This window comes from Pelophylax lessonae (assembly GCF_965119305.1).
Source record: "Pelophylax lessonae genome assembly, contig: HAP1_SCAFFOLD_204, whole genome shotgun sequence".
Taxonomy (NCBI): Eukaryota; Metazoa; Chordata; class Amphibia; order Anura; family Ranidae; genus Pelophylax; species Pelophylax lessonae.
In genome coordinates this window covers 123,041-143,723 of record NW_028120113.1, presented here as the reverse complement: position 1 = coordinate 143,723, position 20,683 = coordinate 123,041, and the positions used below count along the sequence as shown (strand labels likewise).

General features: G+C 48.5%; 1 protein-coding gene across 1 annotated transcript in view; it reads left to right on the top strand.

The window, feature by feature from the left end:
* The window catches only part of LOC309543557 (transcription initiation factor TFIID subunit 1-like), a 105,109-nt gene that overhangs the window by 30,142 nt on the left and 54,284 nt on the right, over window positions 1-20,683 (top strand). Inside the window, exons 11-20 of the mRNA XM_082276029.1 lie at window positions 525-652; window positions 2,427-2,534; window positions 5,860-6,033; window positions 7,397-7,570; window positions 7,659-7,763; window positions 7,946-8,146; window positions 12,647-12,788; window positions 13,983-14,113; window positions 14,776-14,856; window positions 14,931-15,080. Of these exons, the coding sequence (XP_082132155.1) occupies window positions 525-652; window positions 2,427-2,534; window positions 5,860-6,033; window positions 7,397-7,570; window positions 7,659-7,763; window positions 7,946-8,146; window positions 12,647-12,788; window positions 13,983-14,113; window positions 14,776-14,856; window positions 14,931-15,080 (1,394 nt within the window). The remainder of the gene's footprint in view (window positions 1-524; window positions 653-2,426; window positions 2,535-5,859; window positions 6,034-7,396; window positions 7,571-7,658; window positions 7,764-7,945; window positions 8,147-12,646; window positions 12,789-13,982; window positions 14,114-14,775; window positions 14,857-14,930; window positions 15,081-20,683) is intronic.

Sequence of the window (20,683 nt, the reverse complement as noted above, 5' to 3'; positions counted from 1 at the left end):
GGGACAGGGGCGTGGCTTTGTATACAGAAGTCCAAACGCAATATTCCCCACACACACCTCAATGAGAATGACTATGATAATGTTGGGTGCTGTAATGACCACCGGCTGGAAACCACAGACAATCTGGAGAAATATCATCAGCCCACCAAGTATTCCTCAGAAGGGTCCAAAGCTTTTTTCACATGGTCACACTGTGCAGGGCACCTTTGCGGCTCCGAAATGTTGCCGTATGTGGACCATGTGAGTAAAGCTTTGGACCCTTCTGAGGAATCCTTGGTGTGCTGATGACATTTCTTCATTCAGCGGCGTTATATGCAGGGCATGAGAGCTGATTTCAGTTAAAGCCTGGGGGAGGGGCATGGGCATGGCTTCTTCTGGACGTATCAGAAGGTAGTAGGAGATCATTAAGGTGTAGGATGACCTCTGTCATTTGCATAACTGAAAAAAACCTAAAAGGGGGTAAAATTAGCCCAATACATGGAGAAAAAAAATATATTTAGAATGGTTTGATGTTCTCTTTACAGAAATCCCAGATGAAAAAGAGGAAACGACATCAAATTCACCTTCTAAAGAAAGTAAAAAGGAATCCTCTTTAAAGAAAAGTAGAATACTGTTGGGTAAAACGGGTGTGATCAAAGAGGAGCCGCAGCAGGTGAGAGACTTGTTTGGGTTTTGTCTGTTTTTTGCTGCTATAAGAGGGTATCTAAGCAAAAAAAAAAAATACAAAAGTATGTAGTAGATCCTTCCAATACATGCCCATTACCCCGTGTTCTATCCCCCGCCCCTCTCTCCTCTTCTCCCAACCTATCCCCCGCCCCTCTCTCCTCTTCTCCCAACCTATCCCCCGCCCCTTTCTCCTCTTCTCCCAACCTATCCCCCGCCCCTTTCTCCTCTTCTCCCGCCCTACCCCCCGCCCCTCTCTCCTCTTCTCCCGCACTATCCCCCGCCCCTCTCTCCTCTTCTCCCGCACTATCCCCTGCCCCTCTCGCCTCTTCTCCCGCACTATCCCCCGCCCCTCTTGCCTCTTCTCCCGCCCTATTCCCCCGCCCCTCTCTCCTCTTCTTCAGATCTATCCCCCGCTCCTCTCTCCCCTTCTCTCGGCCTATCCCCTCCCCTCTCTCCTTCTCTCCCAGCCTATCCCCCTCCCCACTGTGTGCCTATCCCCTGCCCCTCTTTGTCCCACTCCCCCCCCCCCCCCAATAAATAAAAAAAAAAAAAGCCCAGATTAGAAAGCAGAGGGGGTGGTGGGGGAACTTAAACTGCCTTTTCATGGTGAATATCCACTTTAAATGATATCCTGATGGAAACGCCAAGCTGAAAAAAAATTGCTGAGGATCACCATACTTCCCATAGACCATACTAGGGGGGTGGTTTACTATAAACATACAGTATTATAGGGGGGGTATATAGAAATACAGTATTATAGGGGGGTATATAGAAATACAGTATTATAGGGGGGTATATAGAAATACAGTATTATAGGGGGGTATATAGAAATACAGTATTATAGGGGGGTATATAGAAATACAGTATTATAGGGGGGTATATAGAAATACAGTATTATAGGGGGGTATATAGAAATACAATATTATAGGGGGGTATATAGAAATACAATATTATAGGGGGGTATATAGAAATACAATATTATAGGGGGGTATATAGAAATACAGTATTATAGGGGGGTATATAGAAATACAGTATTATAGGGGGGTATATAGAAATACAGTATTATAGGGGGGTATATAGAAATACAGTATTATAGGGGGGTATATAGAAATACAATATTATAGGGGGGTATATAGAAATACAATATTATAGGGGGGTATATAGAAATACAGTATTATAGGGGGGTATATAGAAATACAGTATTATAGGGGGGTATATAGAAATACAATATTATAGGGGGGTATATAGAAATACAGTATTATAGGGGGGTATATAGAAATACAGTATTATAGGGGGGTATATAGAAATACAATATTATAGGGGGGGTATATAGAAATACAGTATTATAGGGTGTTATATAACAATGTGTGTTGTAACAAAGGGACTGTAAAAGTGTATACAGCTCCTCCTTTTACAGTTTTTTTGTTACATTACACATTCTGCTATATGTATATTAGTGCAATGTGGCCATACTCACATGATAGCGTCTTCCCTCATTGATATTTACTAAAACTGGAGAGTGCAGAATGTGGTGCAGCTCTGCATGGCAGCCAATCAGCTTCTAACTTCAGCTTCTTCTGTTAAGCTTTGACAATAAAACCTGGCAGCTGATTGGTCTCTATGCAGGGCTGCACCAGATTTGACACACTCCGGTGTTAGTAAATCTCCCCCAACATGTCATGTCAGCAGTATTATTGGGTCCTGTAATGACATTTTGCACTTTTATATCTAAATGTGATTTTTGTTTTCCTCTTTTGAAGAACATGTCCCAGCCGGAGGTGAAGGATCCCTGGAATCTGTCCAATGATGAGTTTTACTACCCCAAACAGCAAGGATTGCGGGGAACCTTTGGAGGAAACATCATCCAGGTATTTTTTAGCACTATTTGCACAGACAGTGATGTAGTGATCTATATTGGGGGGGGGGGCGTCCAGTGCGCCGTACATCCAGGAAGTTATAAAGAAGTTCCCAGCAGTCTATACACAGATACTGAAAACAAATCTAAAGTTTCTCAATAGATAAAAGCACCAAATAAATTTGTGTAATATAATTATTGTAATTCTGAAAGTGCATTTATTCAGCAATGCAGCAAATGGCGGAAAACGACCTAATCCCGTAAACTGCCGTCCAATCCTGTCATCTGATTTATTGTACTGTAGAACATTCAAATAACAATGTAATTGTTTAAACTGCTAAAAGCACACACATATATATATATATATATATATATATATATATATATATATATACAGTGGGTACGGAAAGTATTCAGACCCCCTTAAATTTTTCACTCTTTGTTATATTGCAGCCATTTGGGTTCATTCTTCTTCCTCATGAATGTACACATAGCACCCCATACTGACAGAAAAACACAGAATTGTTGACATTGTTGCAGATTTATTAAAAAAGAAAAACTGAAATATCACATGGTCCTAAGTATTCAGACCCTTTGCTGTGACACTCATATATTTAACTCAGGTGCTTTCCATTTCTTCTGATCATCCTTGAGATGGTTCTACACCTTCATTTGAGTCCAGCTGTGTTTGATTATACTGATTGGACTTGATTAGGAAAGCCACACACCTGTCTATATAAGACCTTCCAGATCACAAAGCATGTCAGAGCAAATGAGAATCATGAGGTCAAAGGAACTGCCTGAAGAGCTCAGAGACAGAATTGTGGCAAGGCACATATCTGGCCAAGGTTACAAAAAGATTTCTGCTGCACTTAAGGTTCCTAAGAGCACAGTGGCCTCCATAATCCTCAAATGGAAGACGTTTGGGATGACCAGAACCCTTCCTAGAGCTGGCCGTCCGGCCAAACTGAGCTATCGGGGGAGAAGAGCCTTGGTGAGAGAGGTAAAGAAGAACCCAAAGATCACTGTGGCTGAGCTCCAGAGATGCAGTCAGGAGATGGGAGAAAGTTGTAGAAAGTCAACCATCACTGCAGCCCTCCACCAGTCGGGGCTTTTTGGCAGAGTGGCCCGACGGAAGCCTCTCCTCAGTGTAAGACACATGAAAGCCCGCATGGAGTTTGCTAAAAAACACCTGAAGGACTCCAAGATGGTGAGAAATAAGATTCTCTGGTCTGATAAGACCAAAATAGAACTTTTTGGCCTTAATTCTAAGCGGTATGTGTGGAGAAAACCAGGCACTGCTCATCACCTGTCCAATACAGTCCCAACAGTGAAGCATGGTGGTGGCAGCATCATGATGTGGGGGTGTTTTTCAGCTGCAGGGACAGGACGACTGGTTGCAATCGAGGGAAAGATGAATGCGGCCAAGTACAGGGATATCCTGGACAAAAACCTTCTCCAGAGTGCTCTGGACCTCAGACTAGGCCGAAGGTTTACCTTCCAACAAGACAATGACCCTAAGCACACAGCTAAAATAACGAAGGAGTGGCTTCACAACAACTCCGTGACTGTTCTTGAATGGCCCAGCCAGAGCCCTGACTTAAACCCAATTGAGCATCTCTGGAGAGACCTAAAAATGGCCGTCCACCAACGTTTACCATCCAACCTGACAGAACTGGAGAGGATCTGCAAGGAGGAATGGCAGAGGATCCCCAAATCCAGGTGTGAAAGACTTGTTGCATCTTTCCCAAAAAGACTCCTGGCTGTATTAGATCAAAAGGGGGCTTCTACTAAATACTGAGCAAAGGGTCTGAATACTTAGGACCATGTGATATTTCAGTTTTTCTTTTTTAATAAATCTGCAACAATGTCAACAATTCTGTGTTTTTCTGTCAGTATGGGGTGCTATGTGTACATTCATGAGGAAGAAGAATCAACCTAAATGATTTTAGCAAATGGCTGCAATATAACAAAGAGTGAAAAATGTAAGGGGGTCTGAATACTTTCCGTACCCACTGTATATATATATAGCTGTGTAACCTACTAATGGATTCAAATGTATGTCAATACAGGGGTGCTGCCGCTCCCTGGCTGGTTGCTGCCCCCTGCCGCTCCCTGCCTGGTTGCTGCCCCCTGCCGCTCCCTGGCTGGTTGCTTCCCCCTGCCGCTCCCTGGCTGGTTGCTTCCCCCTGCCGCTCCCTGGCTGGTTGCTTCCCCCTGCCGCTCCCTGGCTGGTTGCTGTCCCCTGCCGCTCCCTGGCTGTGGTTGCGGCCCCCTGCCGCTCCCAGGCTGTGGTTGTTGCCCCTTGCCGCTCCCAGGCTGTGGTTGCTGCCCCCTGCTGCTCCCAGGCTGTGGTTGCGGCCCCCTGCCGCTCCCAGGCTGTGGTTGCTGCCCCCTGCCGCTCCCTGGCTGTGGTTGCGGCCCCCTGCCGCTCCCAGGCTGTGGTTGTTGCCCCTTGCCGCTCCCAGGCTGTGGTTGCTGCCCCCTGCCGCTCCCAGGCTGTGGTTGCTGCCCCCTGCCGCTCCCAGGCTGTGGTTGCTTCCCCCCTGCCGCTCCCAGGCTGGTTGTCTCCCCCTGCCACTCCCAGGCTGGTTGTCTCCCCCTGCCGCTCCCAGGCTGTGGTTGTTGCCCCCTGCCGCTCCCAGGCTGTGGTTGTTGCCCCTTGCCGCTCCCAGGCTGTGGTTGCTGCCCCCTGCCGCTCCCAGGCTGTGGTTGCTGCCCCCTGCTGCTCCCAGGCTGTGGTTGCTGCCCCCTGCCGCTCCCAGGCTGTGGTTGCTGCCCCCTGCCGCTCCCAGGCTGTGGTTGCTTCCCCCCTGCCGCTCCCAGGCTGGTTGTCTCCCCCTGCCACTCCCAGGCTGGTTGTCTCCCCCTGCCGCTCCCAGGCTGTGGTTGCTGCCCCCTGCCGCTCCCAGGCTGTGGTTGCTGCCCCCTGCCGCTCCCAGGCTGTGGTTGCTGCCCCCTGCCGCTCCCAGGCTGTGGTTGCTGCCCCTTGCCTCTCCCCAGGCTGGTTGCTTCCCCCCTGCCACTCCCAGGCTGGTTGTCTCCCCCTGCCGCTCCCTGGCTGGTTGCTGCCACTTGCCACTCCCTGGCTGTGGTTGCATTGTATGTCCCTTACATGTAAAGCTGGACCTGCACCCAATGCAGACCAGGAATGGTCACAACGCCTGTGATCGATCGCACTGTCATTACACAGATCAATAGTGAAATCAAAAGGGCCAATAAATATAAAATAAAATAATCCATTTTGTTTGGGTGTAAATGATTGTGAACTGGTGATTGGGTCCGTCCATCCAGTCCAGGGTGCCATTGGGGTAATGAGTGTTTTTTCCTGTTTCCAGCATTCTATCCCGGCCGTGGAGCTCAGACAGCCGTTCTTCCCCACACACATGGGTTCAATGAAGCTCAGACAGTTCCATCGCCCTCCACTGAAGAAATACTCGTATGGCGCTCTGTCCCAGCCGGGACCGCATTCCGTCCAACCGCTGCTGAAACACATCAAGAAGAAGGCAAAGGTAAGTGTTCCCACCATGGAGGAGCGAGCGAGGGATTGGGGGGTGCACATCCGAGGGAGTCAAAACACTGATGTCTTTGGAGTCGGACTGAACATGTGTTGGTAAAGTCCTGGACCCCCAGGGGCTGGAGTAAATGTTTGGTCTTGGGCAGCTGGGATATCCTGGAGGGTCCCCAGAAATGGGAAGTGTAGGAAGGACGAGTAGCATGAGTCCAAGAAGTTCTGCTCACTGCGTCTCTATGAAGACGGCCATCTTTGTAGAGAAGCAAGGCTTTCCTTCCTCATGTCAGGGCTACCCTCCTGATAGATAACAAGCTGTATATTCTGGAGGAAGGTCGGTACTGGTGACCATGCTGGGTTCCATGAATGGGTTGTCTCTGACCATACTGAGTTCCATGAATGGGTTGTCTCTGACCATACCGAGTTCCATGAATGGGTTGTCTCTGACCATACTGAGTTCCATGAATGGGTTGTCTCTGACCATACTGAGTTCCATGAATGGGTTGTCTCTGACCATGCTGGGTTCCATGAATGGGTTGTCTCTGACCATACTGAGTTCCATGAATGGGTTGTCTCTGACCATACTGAGTTCCATGAATGGGTTGTCTCTGACCATGCTGGGTTCCATGAATGGGTTGTCTCTGACCATACTGAGTTCCATGAATGGGTTCTCTCTGACCATACCGAGTTCCATGAATGGGTTGTCTCTGACCATACAGAATTCCATGAATGGGTTGTCTCTGACCATACCGAGTTCCATGAATGAGTTGTCTCTGACCATACAGAGTTCCATGAATGGGTTGTCCGGTCCCTGGCCATACGGAGTTCCATGAATGGGTTGTCTCTGACCATACAGAGTTCCATGAATGGGTTGTCTCTGACCTTACAGAGTTCCATGAATGGGTTGTCTCTGACCATACAGAGTTCCATGAATGGGTTGTCCGGTCCCTGGCCATACGGAGTTCCATGAATGGGTTGTCTCTGACCATACAGAGTTCCATGAATGGGTTGTCTCTGACCATACAGAGTTCCATGAATGGGTTGTCTCTGACCATACAGAGTTCCATGAATGGGTTGTCTCTGACCATACAGAGTTCCATGAATGGGTTGTCTCTGACCATACAGAGTTCCATGAATGGGTTGTCTCTGACCATACAGAGTTCCATGAATGGGATGTCTCTGACCATACAGAGTTCCATGAATGGGATGTCTCTGACCATACCGAGTTCCATGAGGGAGCACCTACCTTTAGGGTGACTGAGGATCCATTGTGTGTGATGGTCACAGTGTGGTTGAGTCGATCTGATTGGACAAACCTATAAATGTTCTGGTGGAAGTGATTGATGGTGAACATTACATTTCAGATGCGGGAGCAGGAACGCCAGGCGTCGGGAGGAGGAGAGATGTTCTTTATGCGCACCTCCCAGGATCTGACCGGCAAAGATGGAGACCTAATTCTGGCCGAGTACAGTGAGGAGAATCCCCCACTGATGATGCAAGTTGGAATGGCCACCAAAATAAAGAACTATTATAAAAGGGTGAGGACCTCGGAGGGGTTCTGGTAATGGAGGTTGTTGGTTATATTTGGGGGCTTCTCATTGATTTCTGACATTTATTTCTCCATAGAAACCAGGCAAAGACCCCGGAGCCCCAGACTGTAAATACGGGGAGACTGTGTATTGTCATACGTCACCATTCCTCGGCTCCTTACACCCGGGACAGTTACTGCAGGTAAGATGGAGGATACTGGATGACAACAGAGGAAGTTTAGGACTCCTTTGCTGCCAGACAGAGCTGTGTAATTCTCAGGACTGGATTTCAGATGTGTATCCGGTGGTTTTTCTGCAGTTCAGCTGGAAGTTTATGGCTGTTTTTTGTAGGTCTATAGTAATCTTCTGTGTTTTTATCCGCAGGCTTTTGAAAACAATCTTTTTAGGTCCCCGATATATTTGCACAAGATGCCCGAGACGGATTTCCTGATTATTCGCACCCGGCAAGGTTACTACATACGGGACTTGGTGGATATTTTTGTGGTGGGTCAGCAGTGTCCCCTCTTCGAGGTTCCGGGACCCAATTCTAAACGGGCGAACACCCACATCCGTGACTTCCTGCAGGTATGCGACGCAGTCCATGACGGAACTTGGTTGTATGTGGTTCTGTCTGTGATGGGACTTGGTTGTATGTGGTCCTGTCTCTGATGGGACTTGGTTGTATGGGGTCCTGTCTCTGATGGGACTTGGTTGTATGTGGTCCTGTCTCTGATGGGACTTGGTTGTATGTAGTCCTGTCTCTGATGGGACTTGGTTGTATGTGGTCCTGTCTCTGATGGGACTTGGTTGTATGTGGTCCAGTCTCTGATGGGACTTGGTTGTATGTGGTCCAGTCTCTGATGGGACTTGGTTGTATACGGTCCTGTCTCTGATGGGACTTGGTTGTATGTGGTTCTGTCTCTGATGGGACTTTGTTGTATGTGGTCCTGTCTCTGATGGGACTTGGTTGTATGTGGTCCAGTCTCTGATGGGACTTGGTTGTATACGGTCCTGTCTCTGATGGGACTTGGTTGTATGTGGTCCTGTCTCTGATGGGACTTGGTTGTATGTGGTTCTGTCTCTGATGGGACTTGGTTGTATGCGGTCCTGTCTCTGATGGGACTTGGTTGTATGTGGTCCTGTCTCTGATGGAACTTGGTTGTATGTGGTCCTGTCTCTGATGGGAATGGTTGTATGTGGTCCTGTCTCTGATGGGACTTGGTTGTATGTGGTCCTGTCTCTGATGGGACTTGGTTGTATGTAGTCCTGTCTCTGATGGGACTTGGTTGTATGTGGTTCTGTCTCTGATGGGACTTGGTTGTATGTAGTCCTGTCTCTGATGATGGGATTAGGTTGCATGTGGTCCTGTCTCTGATGGGAATGGTTGTATGTGGTCCTGTCTCTGATGGGAATGGTTGTATGTGGTCCTGTCTCTGATGGGACTTGGTTGTATGTGGTTCTGTCTCTGATGGGAATGGTTGTATGTGGCCCTGTCTCTGATGGGACTTGGTTGTATGTGGCCCTGTCTCTGATGGGACTTGGTTGTATGTAGTCCTGTCTCTGATGGGACTTGGTTGTATGTAGTCCTGTCTCTGATGGGAATGGTTGTATGTGGTCCTGTCTCTGATGGGACTTGGTTGTATGTAGTCCTGTCTCTGATGGGAATGGTTGTATGCGGTCCTGTCTCTGATGGGACTTGGTTGTATGTGGTCCTGTCTCTGATGGAACTTGGTTGTATGTGGTCCTGTCTCTGATGGGACTTGGTTGTATGTGGTCCAGTCTCTGATGGGACTTGGTTGTATGTGGTCCTGTCTCTGATGGGACTTGGTTGTATGTAGTCCTGTCTCTGATGGGACTTGGTTGTATGTGGTTCTGTCTCTGATGGGACTTGGTTGTATGTGGTTCTGTCTCTGATGGGACTTGGTTGTATGTAGTCCTGTCTCTGATGATGGGATTAGGTTGTATGTAGTCCTGTCTCTGATGGGAATGGTTGTATGTGGCCCTGTCTCTGATGGGACTTGGTTGTATGTAGTCCTGTCTCTGATGGGACTTGGTTGTATGTAGTCCTGTCTCTGATGGGACTTGGTTGTATGTAGTCCTGTCTCTGATGGGACTTGGTTGTATGTGGTCCTGTCTCTGATGGAACTTGGTTGTATGTGGTCCTGTCTCTGATGGGAATGGTTGTATGTGGTCCTGTCTCTGATGGGAATGGTTGTATGTGGTCCTGTCTCTGATGGGACTTGGTTGTATGTGGTCCTGTCTCTGATGGGACTTGGTTGTATGTAGTCCTGTCTCTGATGGGACTTGGTTGTATGGGGTCCTGTCTCTGATGGGACTTGGTTGTATGTGGTCCTGTCTCTGATGGGACTTGGTTGTATGTAGTCCTGTCTCTGATGGGACTTGGTTGTATGTGGTCCTGTCTCTGATGGGACTTGGTTGTATGTGGTCCAGTCTCTGATGGGACTTGGTTGTATGTGGTCCAGTCTCTGATGGGACTTGGTTGTATACGGTCCTGTCTCTGATGGGACTTGGTTGTATGTGGTTCTGTCTCTGATGGGACTTTGTTGTATGTGGTCCTGTCTCTGATGGGACTTGGTTGTATGTGGTCCAGTCTCTGATGGGACTTGGTTGTATACGGTCCTGTCTCTGATGGGACTTGGTTGTATGTGGTCCTGTCTCTGATGGGACTTGGTTGTATGTGGTTCTGTCTCTGATGGGACTTGGTTGTATGCGGTCCTGTCTCTGATGGGACTTGGTTGTATGTGGTCCTGTCTCTGATGGAACTTGGTTGTATGTGGTCCTGTCTCTGATGGGAATGGTTGTATGTGGTCCTGTCTCTGATGGGACTTGGTTGTATGTGGTCCTGTCTCTGATGGGACTTGGTTGTATGTAGTCCTGTCTCTGATGGGACTTGGTTGTATGTGGTTCTGTCTCTGATGGGACTTGGTTGTATGTGGTTCTGTCTCTGATGGGACTTGGTTGTATGTAGTCCTGTCTCTGATGATGGGATTAGGTTGCATGTGGTCCTGTCTCTGATGGGAATGGTTGTATGTGGTCCTGTCTCTGATGGGAATGGTTGTATGTGGTCCTGTCTCTGATGGGACTTGGTTGTATGTAGTCCTGTCTCTGATGGGACTTGGTTGTATGTAGTCCTGTCTCTGATGGGAATGGTTGTATGTAGTCCTGTCTCTGATGGGACTTGGTTGTATGTAGTCCTGTCTCTGATGGGAATGGTTGTATGTGGTCCTGTCTCTGATGGGACTTGGTTGTATGTAGTCCTGTCTCTGATGGGAATGGTTGTATGCGGTCCTGTCTCTGATGGGACTTGGTTGTATGTGGTCCTGTCTCTGATGGAACTTGGTTGTATGTGGTCCTGTCTCTGATGGGACTTGGTTGTATGTGGTCCAGTCTCTGATGGGACTTGGTTGTATGTGGTCCTGTCTCTGATGGGACTTGGTTGTATGTAGTCCTGTCTCTGATGGGACTTGGTTGTATGTGGTTCTGTCTCTGATGGGACTTGGTTGTATGTGGTTCTGTCTCTGATGGGACTTGGTTGTATGTAGTCCTGTCTCTGATGATGGGATTAGGTTGTATGTAGTCCTGTCTCTGATGGGAATGGTTGTATGTGGTCCTGTCTCTGATGGGACTTGGTTGTATGTGGTCCTGTCTCTGATGGGACTTGGTTGTATGTGGTTCTGTCTCTGATGGGAATGGTTGTATGTGGCCCTGTCTCTGATGGGACTTGGTTGTATGTGGCCCTGTCTCTGATGGGACTTGGTTGTATGTAGTCCTGTCTCTGATGGGACTTGGTTGTATGTAGTCCTGTCTCTGATGGGACTTGGTTGTATGTAGTCCTGTCTCTGATGGGACTTGGTTGTATGTGGTCCTGTCTCTGATGGAACTTGGTTGTATGTGGTCCTGTCTCTGATGGGAATGGTTGTATGTGGTCCTGTCTCTGATGGGAATGGTTGTATGTGGTCCTGTCTCTGATGGGACTTGGTTGTATGTGGTTCTGTCTCTGATGGGACTTGGTTGTATGTGGTCCTGTCTCTGATGGGACTTGGTTGTATGTGGTCCTGTCTCTGATGGGACTTGGTTGTATGTGGTCCTGTCTCTGATGGGACTTGGTTGTATGTGGTCCTGTCTCTGATGGGAATGGTTGTATGTGGTCCTGTCTCTGATGGGACTTGGTTGTATGTGGTCCTGTCTCTGATGGGACTTGGTTGTATGTAGTCCTGTCTCTGATGGGACTTGGTTGTATGTGGTTCTGTCTCTGATGGGACTTGGTTGTATGTGGTTCTGTCTCTGATGGGACTTGGTTGTATGTAGTCCTGTCTCTGATGATGGGATTAGGTTGCATGTGGTCCTGTCTCTGATGGGAATGGTTGTATGTGGTCCTGTCTCTGATGGGAATGGTTGTATGTGGTCCTGTCTCTGATGGGACTTGGTTGTATGTAGTCCTGTCTCTGATGGGACTTGGTTGTATGTAGTCCTGTCTCTGATGGGACTTGGTTGTATGTGGTCCTGTCTCTGATGGAACTTGGTTGTATACGGTCCTGTCTCTGATGGGAATGGTTGTATGTGGTCCTGTCTCTGATGGAACTTGGTTGTATGTGGTCCTGTCTCTGATGGGACTTGGTTGTATGTGGTTCTGTCTCTGATGGGACTTGGTTGTATGTGGTCCTGTCTCTGATGGGACTTGGTTGTATGTGGTCCTGTCTCTGATGGGACTTGGTTGTATGTGGTCCTGTCTCTGATGGGACTTGGTTGTATGTGGTCCTGTCTCTGATGGGACTTGGTTGTATGTAGTCCTGTCTCTGATGATGGGATTAGGTTGTATGTGGTCCTGTCTCTGATGGGACTTGGTTGTATGTAGTCCTGTCTCTGATGATGGGATTAGGTTGCATGTGGTCCTGTCTCTGATGGGACTTGGTTGCATGTGGTCCTGTCTCTGATGATGGGACTTGGTTATATGTGGTCCTGTCTCTGATGGGACTGGTGGTCCTGTCTCAGAATGGACTTAGTTGTGTGTAGAATCCATATGACAAACACGTCTAACGTTCTCCTATGTTGACCCTTTCTTAGGTTTTCATATATCGCCTATTTTGGAAAAGCAAGGACCGACCTCGTAGGATTCGTATGGAGGACATCAAGAAGGCTTTCCCTTCCCATTCAGAAAGCAGCATCCGGAAGAGACTGAAGCTCTGTGCTGACTTTAAAAGGACCGGTAAGATGGACCGTAGTGCTGACCACACTTTGCAGACCACACTTTGCGGACCACCCTTTGCAGACCTGTTTTTATTACTCAATATCTTGGTATTTATTGTTCACAAGTCCTCCTCTGGTACCATTTGCTTGAGTGAGATGGTTCTGGCCACCTGCAGGGACATTGAAAAGCCCTCCACTACCTCCCAGCCCTCCGTTTTTGGGTTTTCTGCCTCCTCTGTACACACCCATGCTCTGCTTTATGTTTGCCCTCGGGACCCCCTCCTGCCACCCACCAACCATGTGAGCAGGCCATTTGGACTCACTGGTTGGAAGGGGAGGGACATGGGGAATGTGTCTGGTGATGGGCTGCACAATGCTACACCCTTGCTCCCTTAAAGTGGTTGTAAACCCCTCCCCTTTTCATACAGCATACAGGAACAGAGCTGAGGCTGTCAATCACAGGCTGTGTGCTGAAGCTCCCTCCCCTGTCACCTTTTTTTTCTTGGTGTCAGGAAAACTTGTCAGAAAGATAGCAGCAGAGGAAGGAGGCAGCAGACAGAAATTACACTTAGTGCTCTGGACTGAGACAAGTACACACTATAGAAGGATGTGCTTTGTTCAGATTTCATGTCTGAGGTTTTCACCCACTTTAAGGCTCTCCATATTTGCATAGAAGAGTGTTCATGTTGGACGCAGTCCTTATTTATTCATGCGCAGCACTGCTGCAGCACATGTGATCAAATGCAAAGCCTGGCGATTGACATGAAAAGGGCGTGTTTGACATGAAAAGGGCGTGTTTGACATGAAAAGGGCGTGTTTGACATGAAAAGGGCGTGTTTGACCGACTTTGCCTGCAACTTGAATAGACAGGAGACATGAAGTGTGTGTAATAATTACATTGTATGCAAATCCTCCATACATTCCATCTGTCATTACTTTCTCCTCCTCCTCCTCACAGGACATCTGTCATTACTTTCTCCTCCTCCTCCTCACAGGACATCTGTCATTACTTTCTCCTCCTCACATGAAGTGTGTGTAATAATTACATTGTATACAAATCCTCCATACATTACATCTGTCATTACTTTCTCCTCCTCCTCACAGGACATCTGTCATTACTTTCTCCTCCTCACATGAAGTGTGTGTAATAATTACATTGTATACAAATCCTCCATACATTACATCTGTCATTACTTTCTCCTCCTCCTCACAGGAATGGACTCTAATTGGTGGGTGTTGAAGCCAGATTTCCGTTTACCAACAGAAGAAGAAATTCGAGCGATGGTGTCACCCGAACAGTGCTGTGCTTATTATAGTATGCTCGCTGCAGAGCAGAGATTAAAGGTAAGTCTGTGCCAGTCTGTACTGGTAAAAGCCATTCCTGATCCAGTCTGTACTGGTAAACCATTCCTGATCCAGTCTGTACTGGTAAACCATTCCTGATCCAGTCTGTACTGGTAAACCATTCCTGATCCAGTCTGTACTGGTAAACCATTCCTGATCCAGTCTGTACTGGTAAACCATTCCTGGTCCAGTCTGTACTGGTAAACCATTCCTGGTCCAGTCTGTACTGGTAAACCATTCCTGATCCAGTCTGTACTGGTAAACCATTCCTGGTCCAGTCTGTACTGGTAAACCATTCCTGATCCTGTCTGTACTGGTAAACCATTCCTGGTCCAGTCTGTACTGGTAAACCATTCCTGGTCCAGTCTGTACTGGTAAACCATTCCTGGTCCAGTCTGTACTGGTAAACCATTCCTGATCCAGTCTGTACTGGTAAACCATTCCTGATCCAGTCTGTACTGGTAAACCATTCCTGATCCAGTCTGTACTGGTAAACCATTCCTGATCCAGTCTGTACTGGTAAACCATTCCTGATCCAGTCTGTACTGGTAAACCATTCCTGATCCAGTCTGTACTGGTAAACCATTCCTGATCCAGTCTGTACAGATTATATATCATTGTCTGGTAAGCCATTCCTTACAGATTGTTTCCATCTCTTGCAGGATGCCGGCTATGGAGAAAAATCCTTTTTTGCCCCAGAGGAAGAAAATGAAGAAGACTTCCAGATGAAGATCGATGATGAGGTAAGTCCCGCACTTTGTAGAGGATTTCTCATGCGACTTGCTGTCTTATAACAGATTGTCCTCCATTCTTCTAGGTGAGGACCGCTCCCTGGAACACTACAAGGGCCTTCATTGCTGCAATGAAAGGGAAATGTCTGCTGGAGGTGACGGGAGTAGCTGACCCCACAGGGTGCGGGGAAGGATTCTCCTATGTGAAGATTCCTAACAAGCCGACACAGCAGAAGGTTCGTCTCTTTTCTTCTATGAAAGTAAAGTCATTCTAAGACTCCTTTCACACTGTGCGACTTTCCCTGCAACTTAGGACTGTGAAGTCACATGACAAGTCCTACTCCATGATTTCCAATAAGTGCCCTTCGTATCTGAGCGACTTCATAGTAGTCCCTGTATTACTTTGGTCTGACTTTGATGCGACTTGATGTCCATAGACCTCACATTACACAATCATTGCTTCAAGTCGTCACTTTCAGAGCGCACAAGTGTGAAAGGGGCTTAAAGGTTACATTTTTTTTTTTAACATGCTACATTTACCTGCTCTGTGTAATGGTTTTGCACAGAGCAGCCCCCGATCTTCTTTTTGGGTCCCCCTGGCGCTCCTGGCTCCCCCCCCCCCCCTCGTCGAATGCCCACAATAGCAAGTCTTTTTCTACGGGAGTACTCAAGCAGGCTCACTCCCGAGCCACGTTCCTGTGAATGGACATTGTCCTTTCCCCACACAAAGCATGGCTCGGCCCCGCTCTCTCCTCTTTTGCTCACTGGCTGTGATTGACAGTAGCAGGAGCCAATGACTCCCATTGCTGTGTGAGCCAATGAGGAGAGAGAGAGACTCGGGAGAGCTGCTGCTCTCATGTACATCACTGGATCGAGATGGCGCTCAGGTATGTATAAGGGGGGTGGGGGGCTGCACCCAAGAGGGTTTTTTACCTTAAAGTATAACTAAAGGCAAAACGTTTTCTTTGGTGTTGGATAGAGTGAAGATGGCGTAGGACCAGGGATCGAACGATATTGGTTTTTCGTTACTGATACCGATATTTTGGCCATCGCATATCGATATCGGCCGATATTTTGAACATTTAAAGTTTTGCAAAATAAACACAATTTTCGACACAAATCTGTTACTGAACATGTTAAAGTGGAGTTCCACCCTAAAATGTAACTTCCGTCCATCTTCTTGCTCCAGGTCACTTGAAAAACAAATGGATAATCGCAATTTTTATTTATTTTTTTACTTACCTGGTTTAGAAGAAAATATACTCACCTTACTTCCTTTTCCTCCCTCGGCGGCCACGGCGAGTCGTCACTTCCTGGCTTTGCAATGATTCCTGGGAGCTGAACGTCATCACTCCCAGGAATCAATGTGCCTGCACCGGCCTCAACATCACTTCCGGTGCAGGCACCGTCATACCTTGCTAAACAGCTTCTGGGCATGCCCACTATGCAGGGATGACGGCACCGGAAGTGAGGGCGGGGCCGGTGCAGTGCATCGTGGGACCAAAGAAGAAGGAAGAGGACACAGAAGAGGATCGCGCTGGCTTCAAGCTGCCCACACCTGAGATGGCAGCGCTGGACGATACTTTTTCAAGGTAAGTATTTCTTCTTGCAGATAAGTGCAACCCGGGACAGATCAGAGGCATCCATTGTGGAATGTACCAATCCCAGGGGGATTTTTATGTATTTTTTTTGGTTTTAGGTGGAACTCCGCTTTAATATTTATTGGGCTCGTTCTTCACACCTTACCTGCATGAGAAGTGATAGGAAAACCGCACTTACAGGGACATCAGTTTACCCTCATCTAATTGTGAATGATGCATAAACTGCAGTGCAAAACTGCTAGAAAAAAAGCTAGACAGTGGATTGGAGTCAGTGGACTACTGCTACAGTAGTACACTCACTCACTGCAATCATTTTAAATCACTACTACAGTGACTGCAGTAGTGATTTAAAATGATTGCAGCAGTGAGTGGCGCACTACTGCAGCAGTAGTCCACTGACTCCAATCCACTGTCTAGCTTTTTTTTCTAGTAGTTTTGCACTGCACTGCAGCGCAGTCAGTGCAAAACTGCTAGAAAAGAAAGCTAGAGAGTGGAATGGATTGGAGTGGAGTGGACACTACTACTATACTACTACACTTTCAGTACTTTTGCGAGTCACTGAATAGGAGAGACCGGTCCGGTAATCTGATCCTAAAGTGAGAGTCCAATCAGACGCTGCCAGCACACTGACATGCTGGAAAGAGGAAAGAAGCCTACAACAGATCCGAGTCCTCACACCAGACCCGAATCCTCACACCAGATCCGAGTCCTCACGCCAGATCCGAGTCCTCACGCCAGATCCGGGTCCTCACGCCAGATCCGGGTCCTCACGCCAGATCCGAGTCCTCACGCCAGATCCGAGTCCTCACAACAGACCCGAATCCTCACACTAGACCCGAGTCCTCACGCCAGATCCGAGTCCTCACGCCAGATCCGGGTCCTCACGCCAGATCCGAGTCCTCACGCCAGATCCGAGTCCTCACAACAGACCCGAATCCTCACACCAGACCCGAGTCCTCACGCCAGATCCGAGTCCTCACGCCAGATCCGGGTCCTCACGCCAGATCCGAGTCCTCACGCCAGATCAGAGTCCTCACAACAGACCCGAATCCTCACGCCAGACCCGAATCCTCACGCCAGACCCGAGTCCTCACACCAGACCCGAGTCCTCACGCCAGATCCGAGTCCTCACGCCAGATCCGGGTCCTCACGCCAGACCCGAGTCCTCACGCCAGACCCGAGTCCTCACAGCAGACCCGAGTCCTCACAGCAGACCCGAGTCCTCACAGCAGACCCGAGTCCTCACAGCAGACCCGAGTCCTCACGCCAGATCCGAGTCCTCACGCCAGACCCGAGTCCTCACGCCAGATCCGAGTCCTCACGCCAGATCCGGGTCCTCACGCCAGATCCGAGTCCTCACGCCAGATCCGAGTCCTCACAACAGACCCGAATCCTCACACCAGACCCGAGTCCTCACGCCAGATCCGAGTCCTCACGCCAGATCCGGGTCCTCACGCCAGATCCGAGTCCTCACGCCAGACCCGAGTCCTCACGCCAGACCCGAGTCCTCACGCCAGACCCGAGTCCTCACGCCAGACCCGAGTCCTCACGCCAGACCCGAGTCCTCACGCCAGACCCGAGTCCTCACGCCAGACCCGAGTCCTCACAGCAGACCCGAGTCCTCACGCCAGACCCGAGTCCTCACGCCAGACCCGAGTCCTCACGCCAGACCCGAGTCCTCACGCCAGATCCGAGTCCTCACACCAGACCAGTTACTGAGTGAAAGACTCTGTTAAAGAACCGAATACACTGAAAGAAACGTGTAACCGAGTACAGTAAAATAATAATTCACCACCATTAGAACCAAACCCCAAATCAATAATCATGCAGCAGCAGTGCTAAGGCACAGACAGCGAGGACAGACTAAGGGTTAATTAGTTAACCCTTTAGACACATTTACAAACAGGATTTAAAAAAAAAAAAAAAATTAAAACAATATCAAATATTTTTAATGACTGGAATAATGTCTTTATTAGAATGTCAGCTCTGTGGGTTAGTGTAATGTTTATGGTGCACACTACACAGGGGTCGTTGTATCGATTCTTCAGTTCACTTGCTGAGTCTGCAGACAAGCAAGTAAAGCGAAGCTCTGACTCACCCTTACTTCGGATTCACCCTTACTTCGGATTCACCCTTACTTCGGATTCACCCTTACTTCCGATTCACCCTTACTTCCGATTCACCCTTACTTCCGATTCACCCTTACTTCGGATTCACCCTTACTTCGGATTCACCCTTACTTCCGATTCACCCTTACTTCCGATTCACCCTTACTTCCGATTCACCCTTACTTCGGATTCACCCTTACTTCGGATTCACCCTTACTTCCGATTCACCCTTACTTCGGATTCACCCTTACTTCGGGATGAGTCGGGAGCTTCGGTTCGCTTGTTTGTCAGCAGACTCAGCAAGTGAACTGAAGATTCGATTCATGAATCGGTTTGTTTCAGTGAGTAGTTTGAAATTAACCGATTCTTTAGAATGGAACTTCTCATCACTAGTGTGAACCCAGGCCTAGCGTCTATCTGCATAGGAGGTAGGCGTCCTTCCGGGTCTGCAATTTTTCCCTGAGTCTGGCCAGCAGCAGCGGAGAGGTTTCGGAGCATGCGTCCTTCAAGGAGCGGTTCACGCATGCTCCGAAACCGGTTACCACCCTCCCGCGTCATCACGTTCATGCGGCCCTCCAGTGACTATGCGCTTCACCGCAGCCTCGATCAGAAGGGAGTCCCCTGATTGGTTCTCTAGTGTCATCTCTCAGCTGCTGCTGGCCATTCTAAGGGACCTGGAAGGACGCCTTCCTCATATGCAGATAGATGCTTATTAGGGATGCACCGATCTGATATTAGGATCGGATATCGGCGCCAATACTGCCACAATAGCTGGATCGGGGGATCGGTAAAATGAACCGATCCACGGGCCGATCCGGTTTTGCTGAGTCCCGGCTCAGCTGTCCCTTACTTGGTGCAGTAGTAGTATGGGATGGGAGCCGCTACTTCCTGTATAGGTCCGGCTCACAGGCGGAGTGATATCAGATGCCTGTGAATGGAGGAGCCGTACACAGGAAGCAGCGGCTTTGCTCTGTACTGCAGCCGCATGCATATTGTGTATGTGTGTATTTCCGGATCGGTATCGGCAGATACACAATGCCAGGTATCGGGACTAGACAAGTCGGATCGGTGCACCCCTAATGCTTATACCATGTAAAATGTATTAATAAAATGATTTCCATCTGCTACACTGAGTGGTGCCTGTTGGTGGGACTGTGGCTTTGGCCTAACAAAGAGCTGCCCTCGATGTAAGCGCCCCGTTTGTGCATCTGTGCCATCCATACCAGTCCGGCTGCACCTTATCCATCATGGCTGCCTGAACTTTATCCCCAAGCAGGAGCGCCCATTAATCTTCTTTCTCCAGTATATTGGTGAAATTACAATAGTTACCTTTATGGGGGTAAAGCAGTTTCAGCTGATGTTAGTGTGTAGCAATGCCAGGGAAATGCAGATTTAGAAATGTATGGCTTCATGATGAAAAGTATGAGAGGTGGCTGGAGAAAGATCAGGACCCGGGACGTGCTAAATGTACAGTGTGTGTCATAAAACGTTTCTCGAACATAGGAGAGGCAGCGCTGTGTAGCCACGCTAAAGGTGCAAAGCACCAGTGTGCAGCTGCGTGCTCCACAGCTTCCAATCCGATCGCTGGATTTTTCACCCGTGTGCCTGAAGTGACACCGGCTCCCAGCTGCGGCAGCGGTGCTTCCATCTCATCCACTGTAAAACAAGGGACACTGTATCCAGATAGGGACCAACGTGAGTCACGCTGTATCCAGAAAGGGACCATTGTGAGTCACGCTGTATCCAGAAAGGGACCATTGTGAGTCACGCTGTATCCAGAAAGGGACCATTGTGAGTCACGCTGTATCCAGATAGGGACCATTGTGAGTCACGCTGTATCCAGAAAGGGACCATTGTGAGTCACGCTGTATCCAGAAAGGGACCATTGTGAGTCACGCTGTATCCAGAAAGGGACCATTGTGAGTCACGCTGTATCCAGATAGGGACCAACGTGAGTCACGCTGTATCCAGATAGGGACCAATGTGAGTCACGCTGTATCCAGATAGGGACCAATGTGAGTCACGCTGTATCCAGAAAGGGACCATTGTGAGTCACGCTGTATCCAGAAAGGGACCATTGTGAGTCACGCTGTATCCAGAAAGGGACCATTGTGAGTCACGCTGTATCCA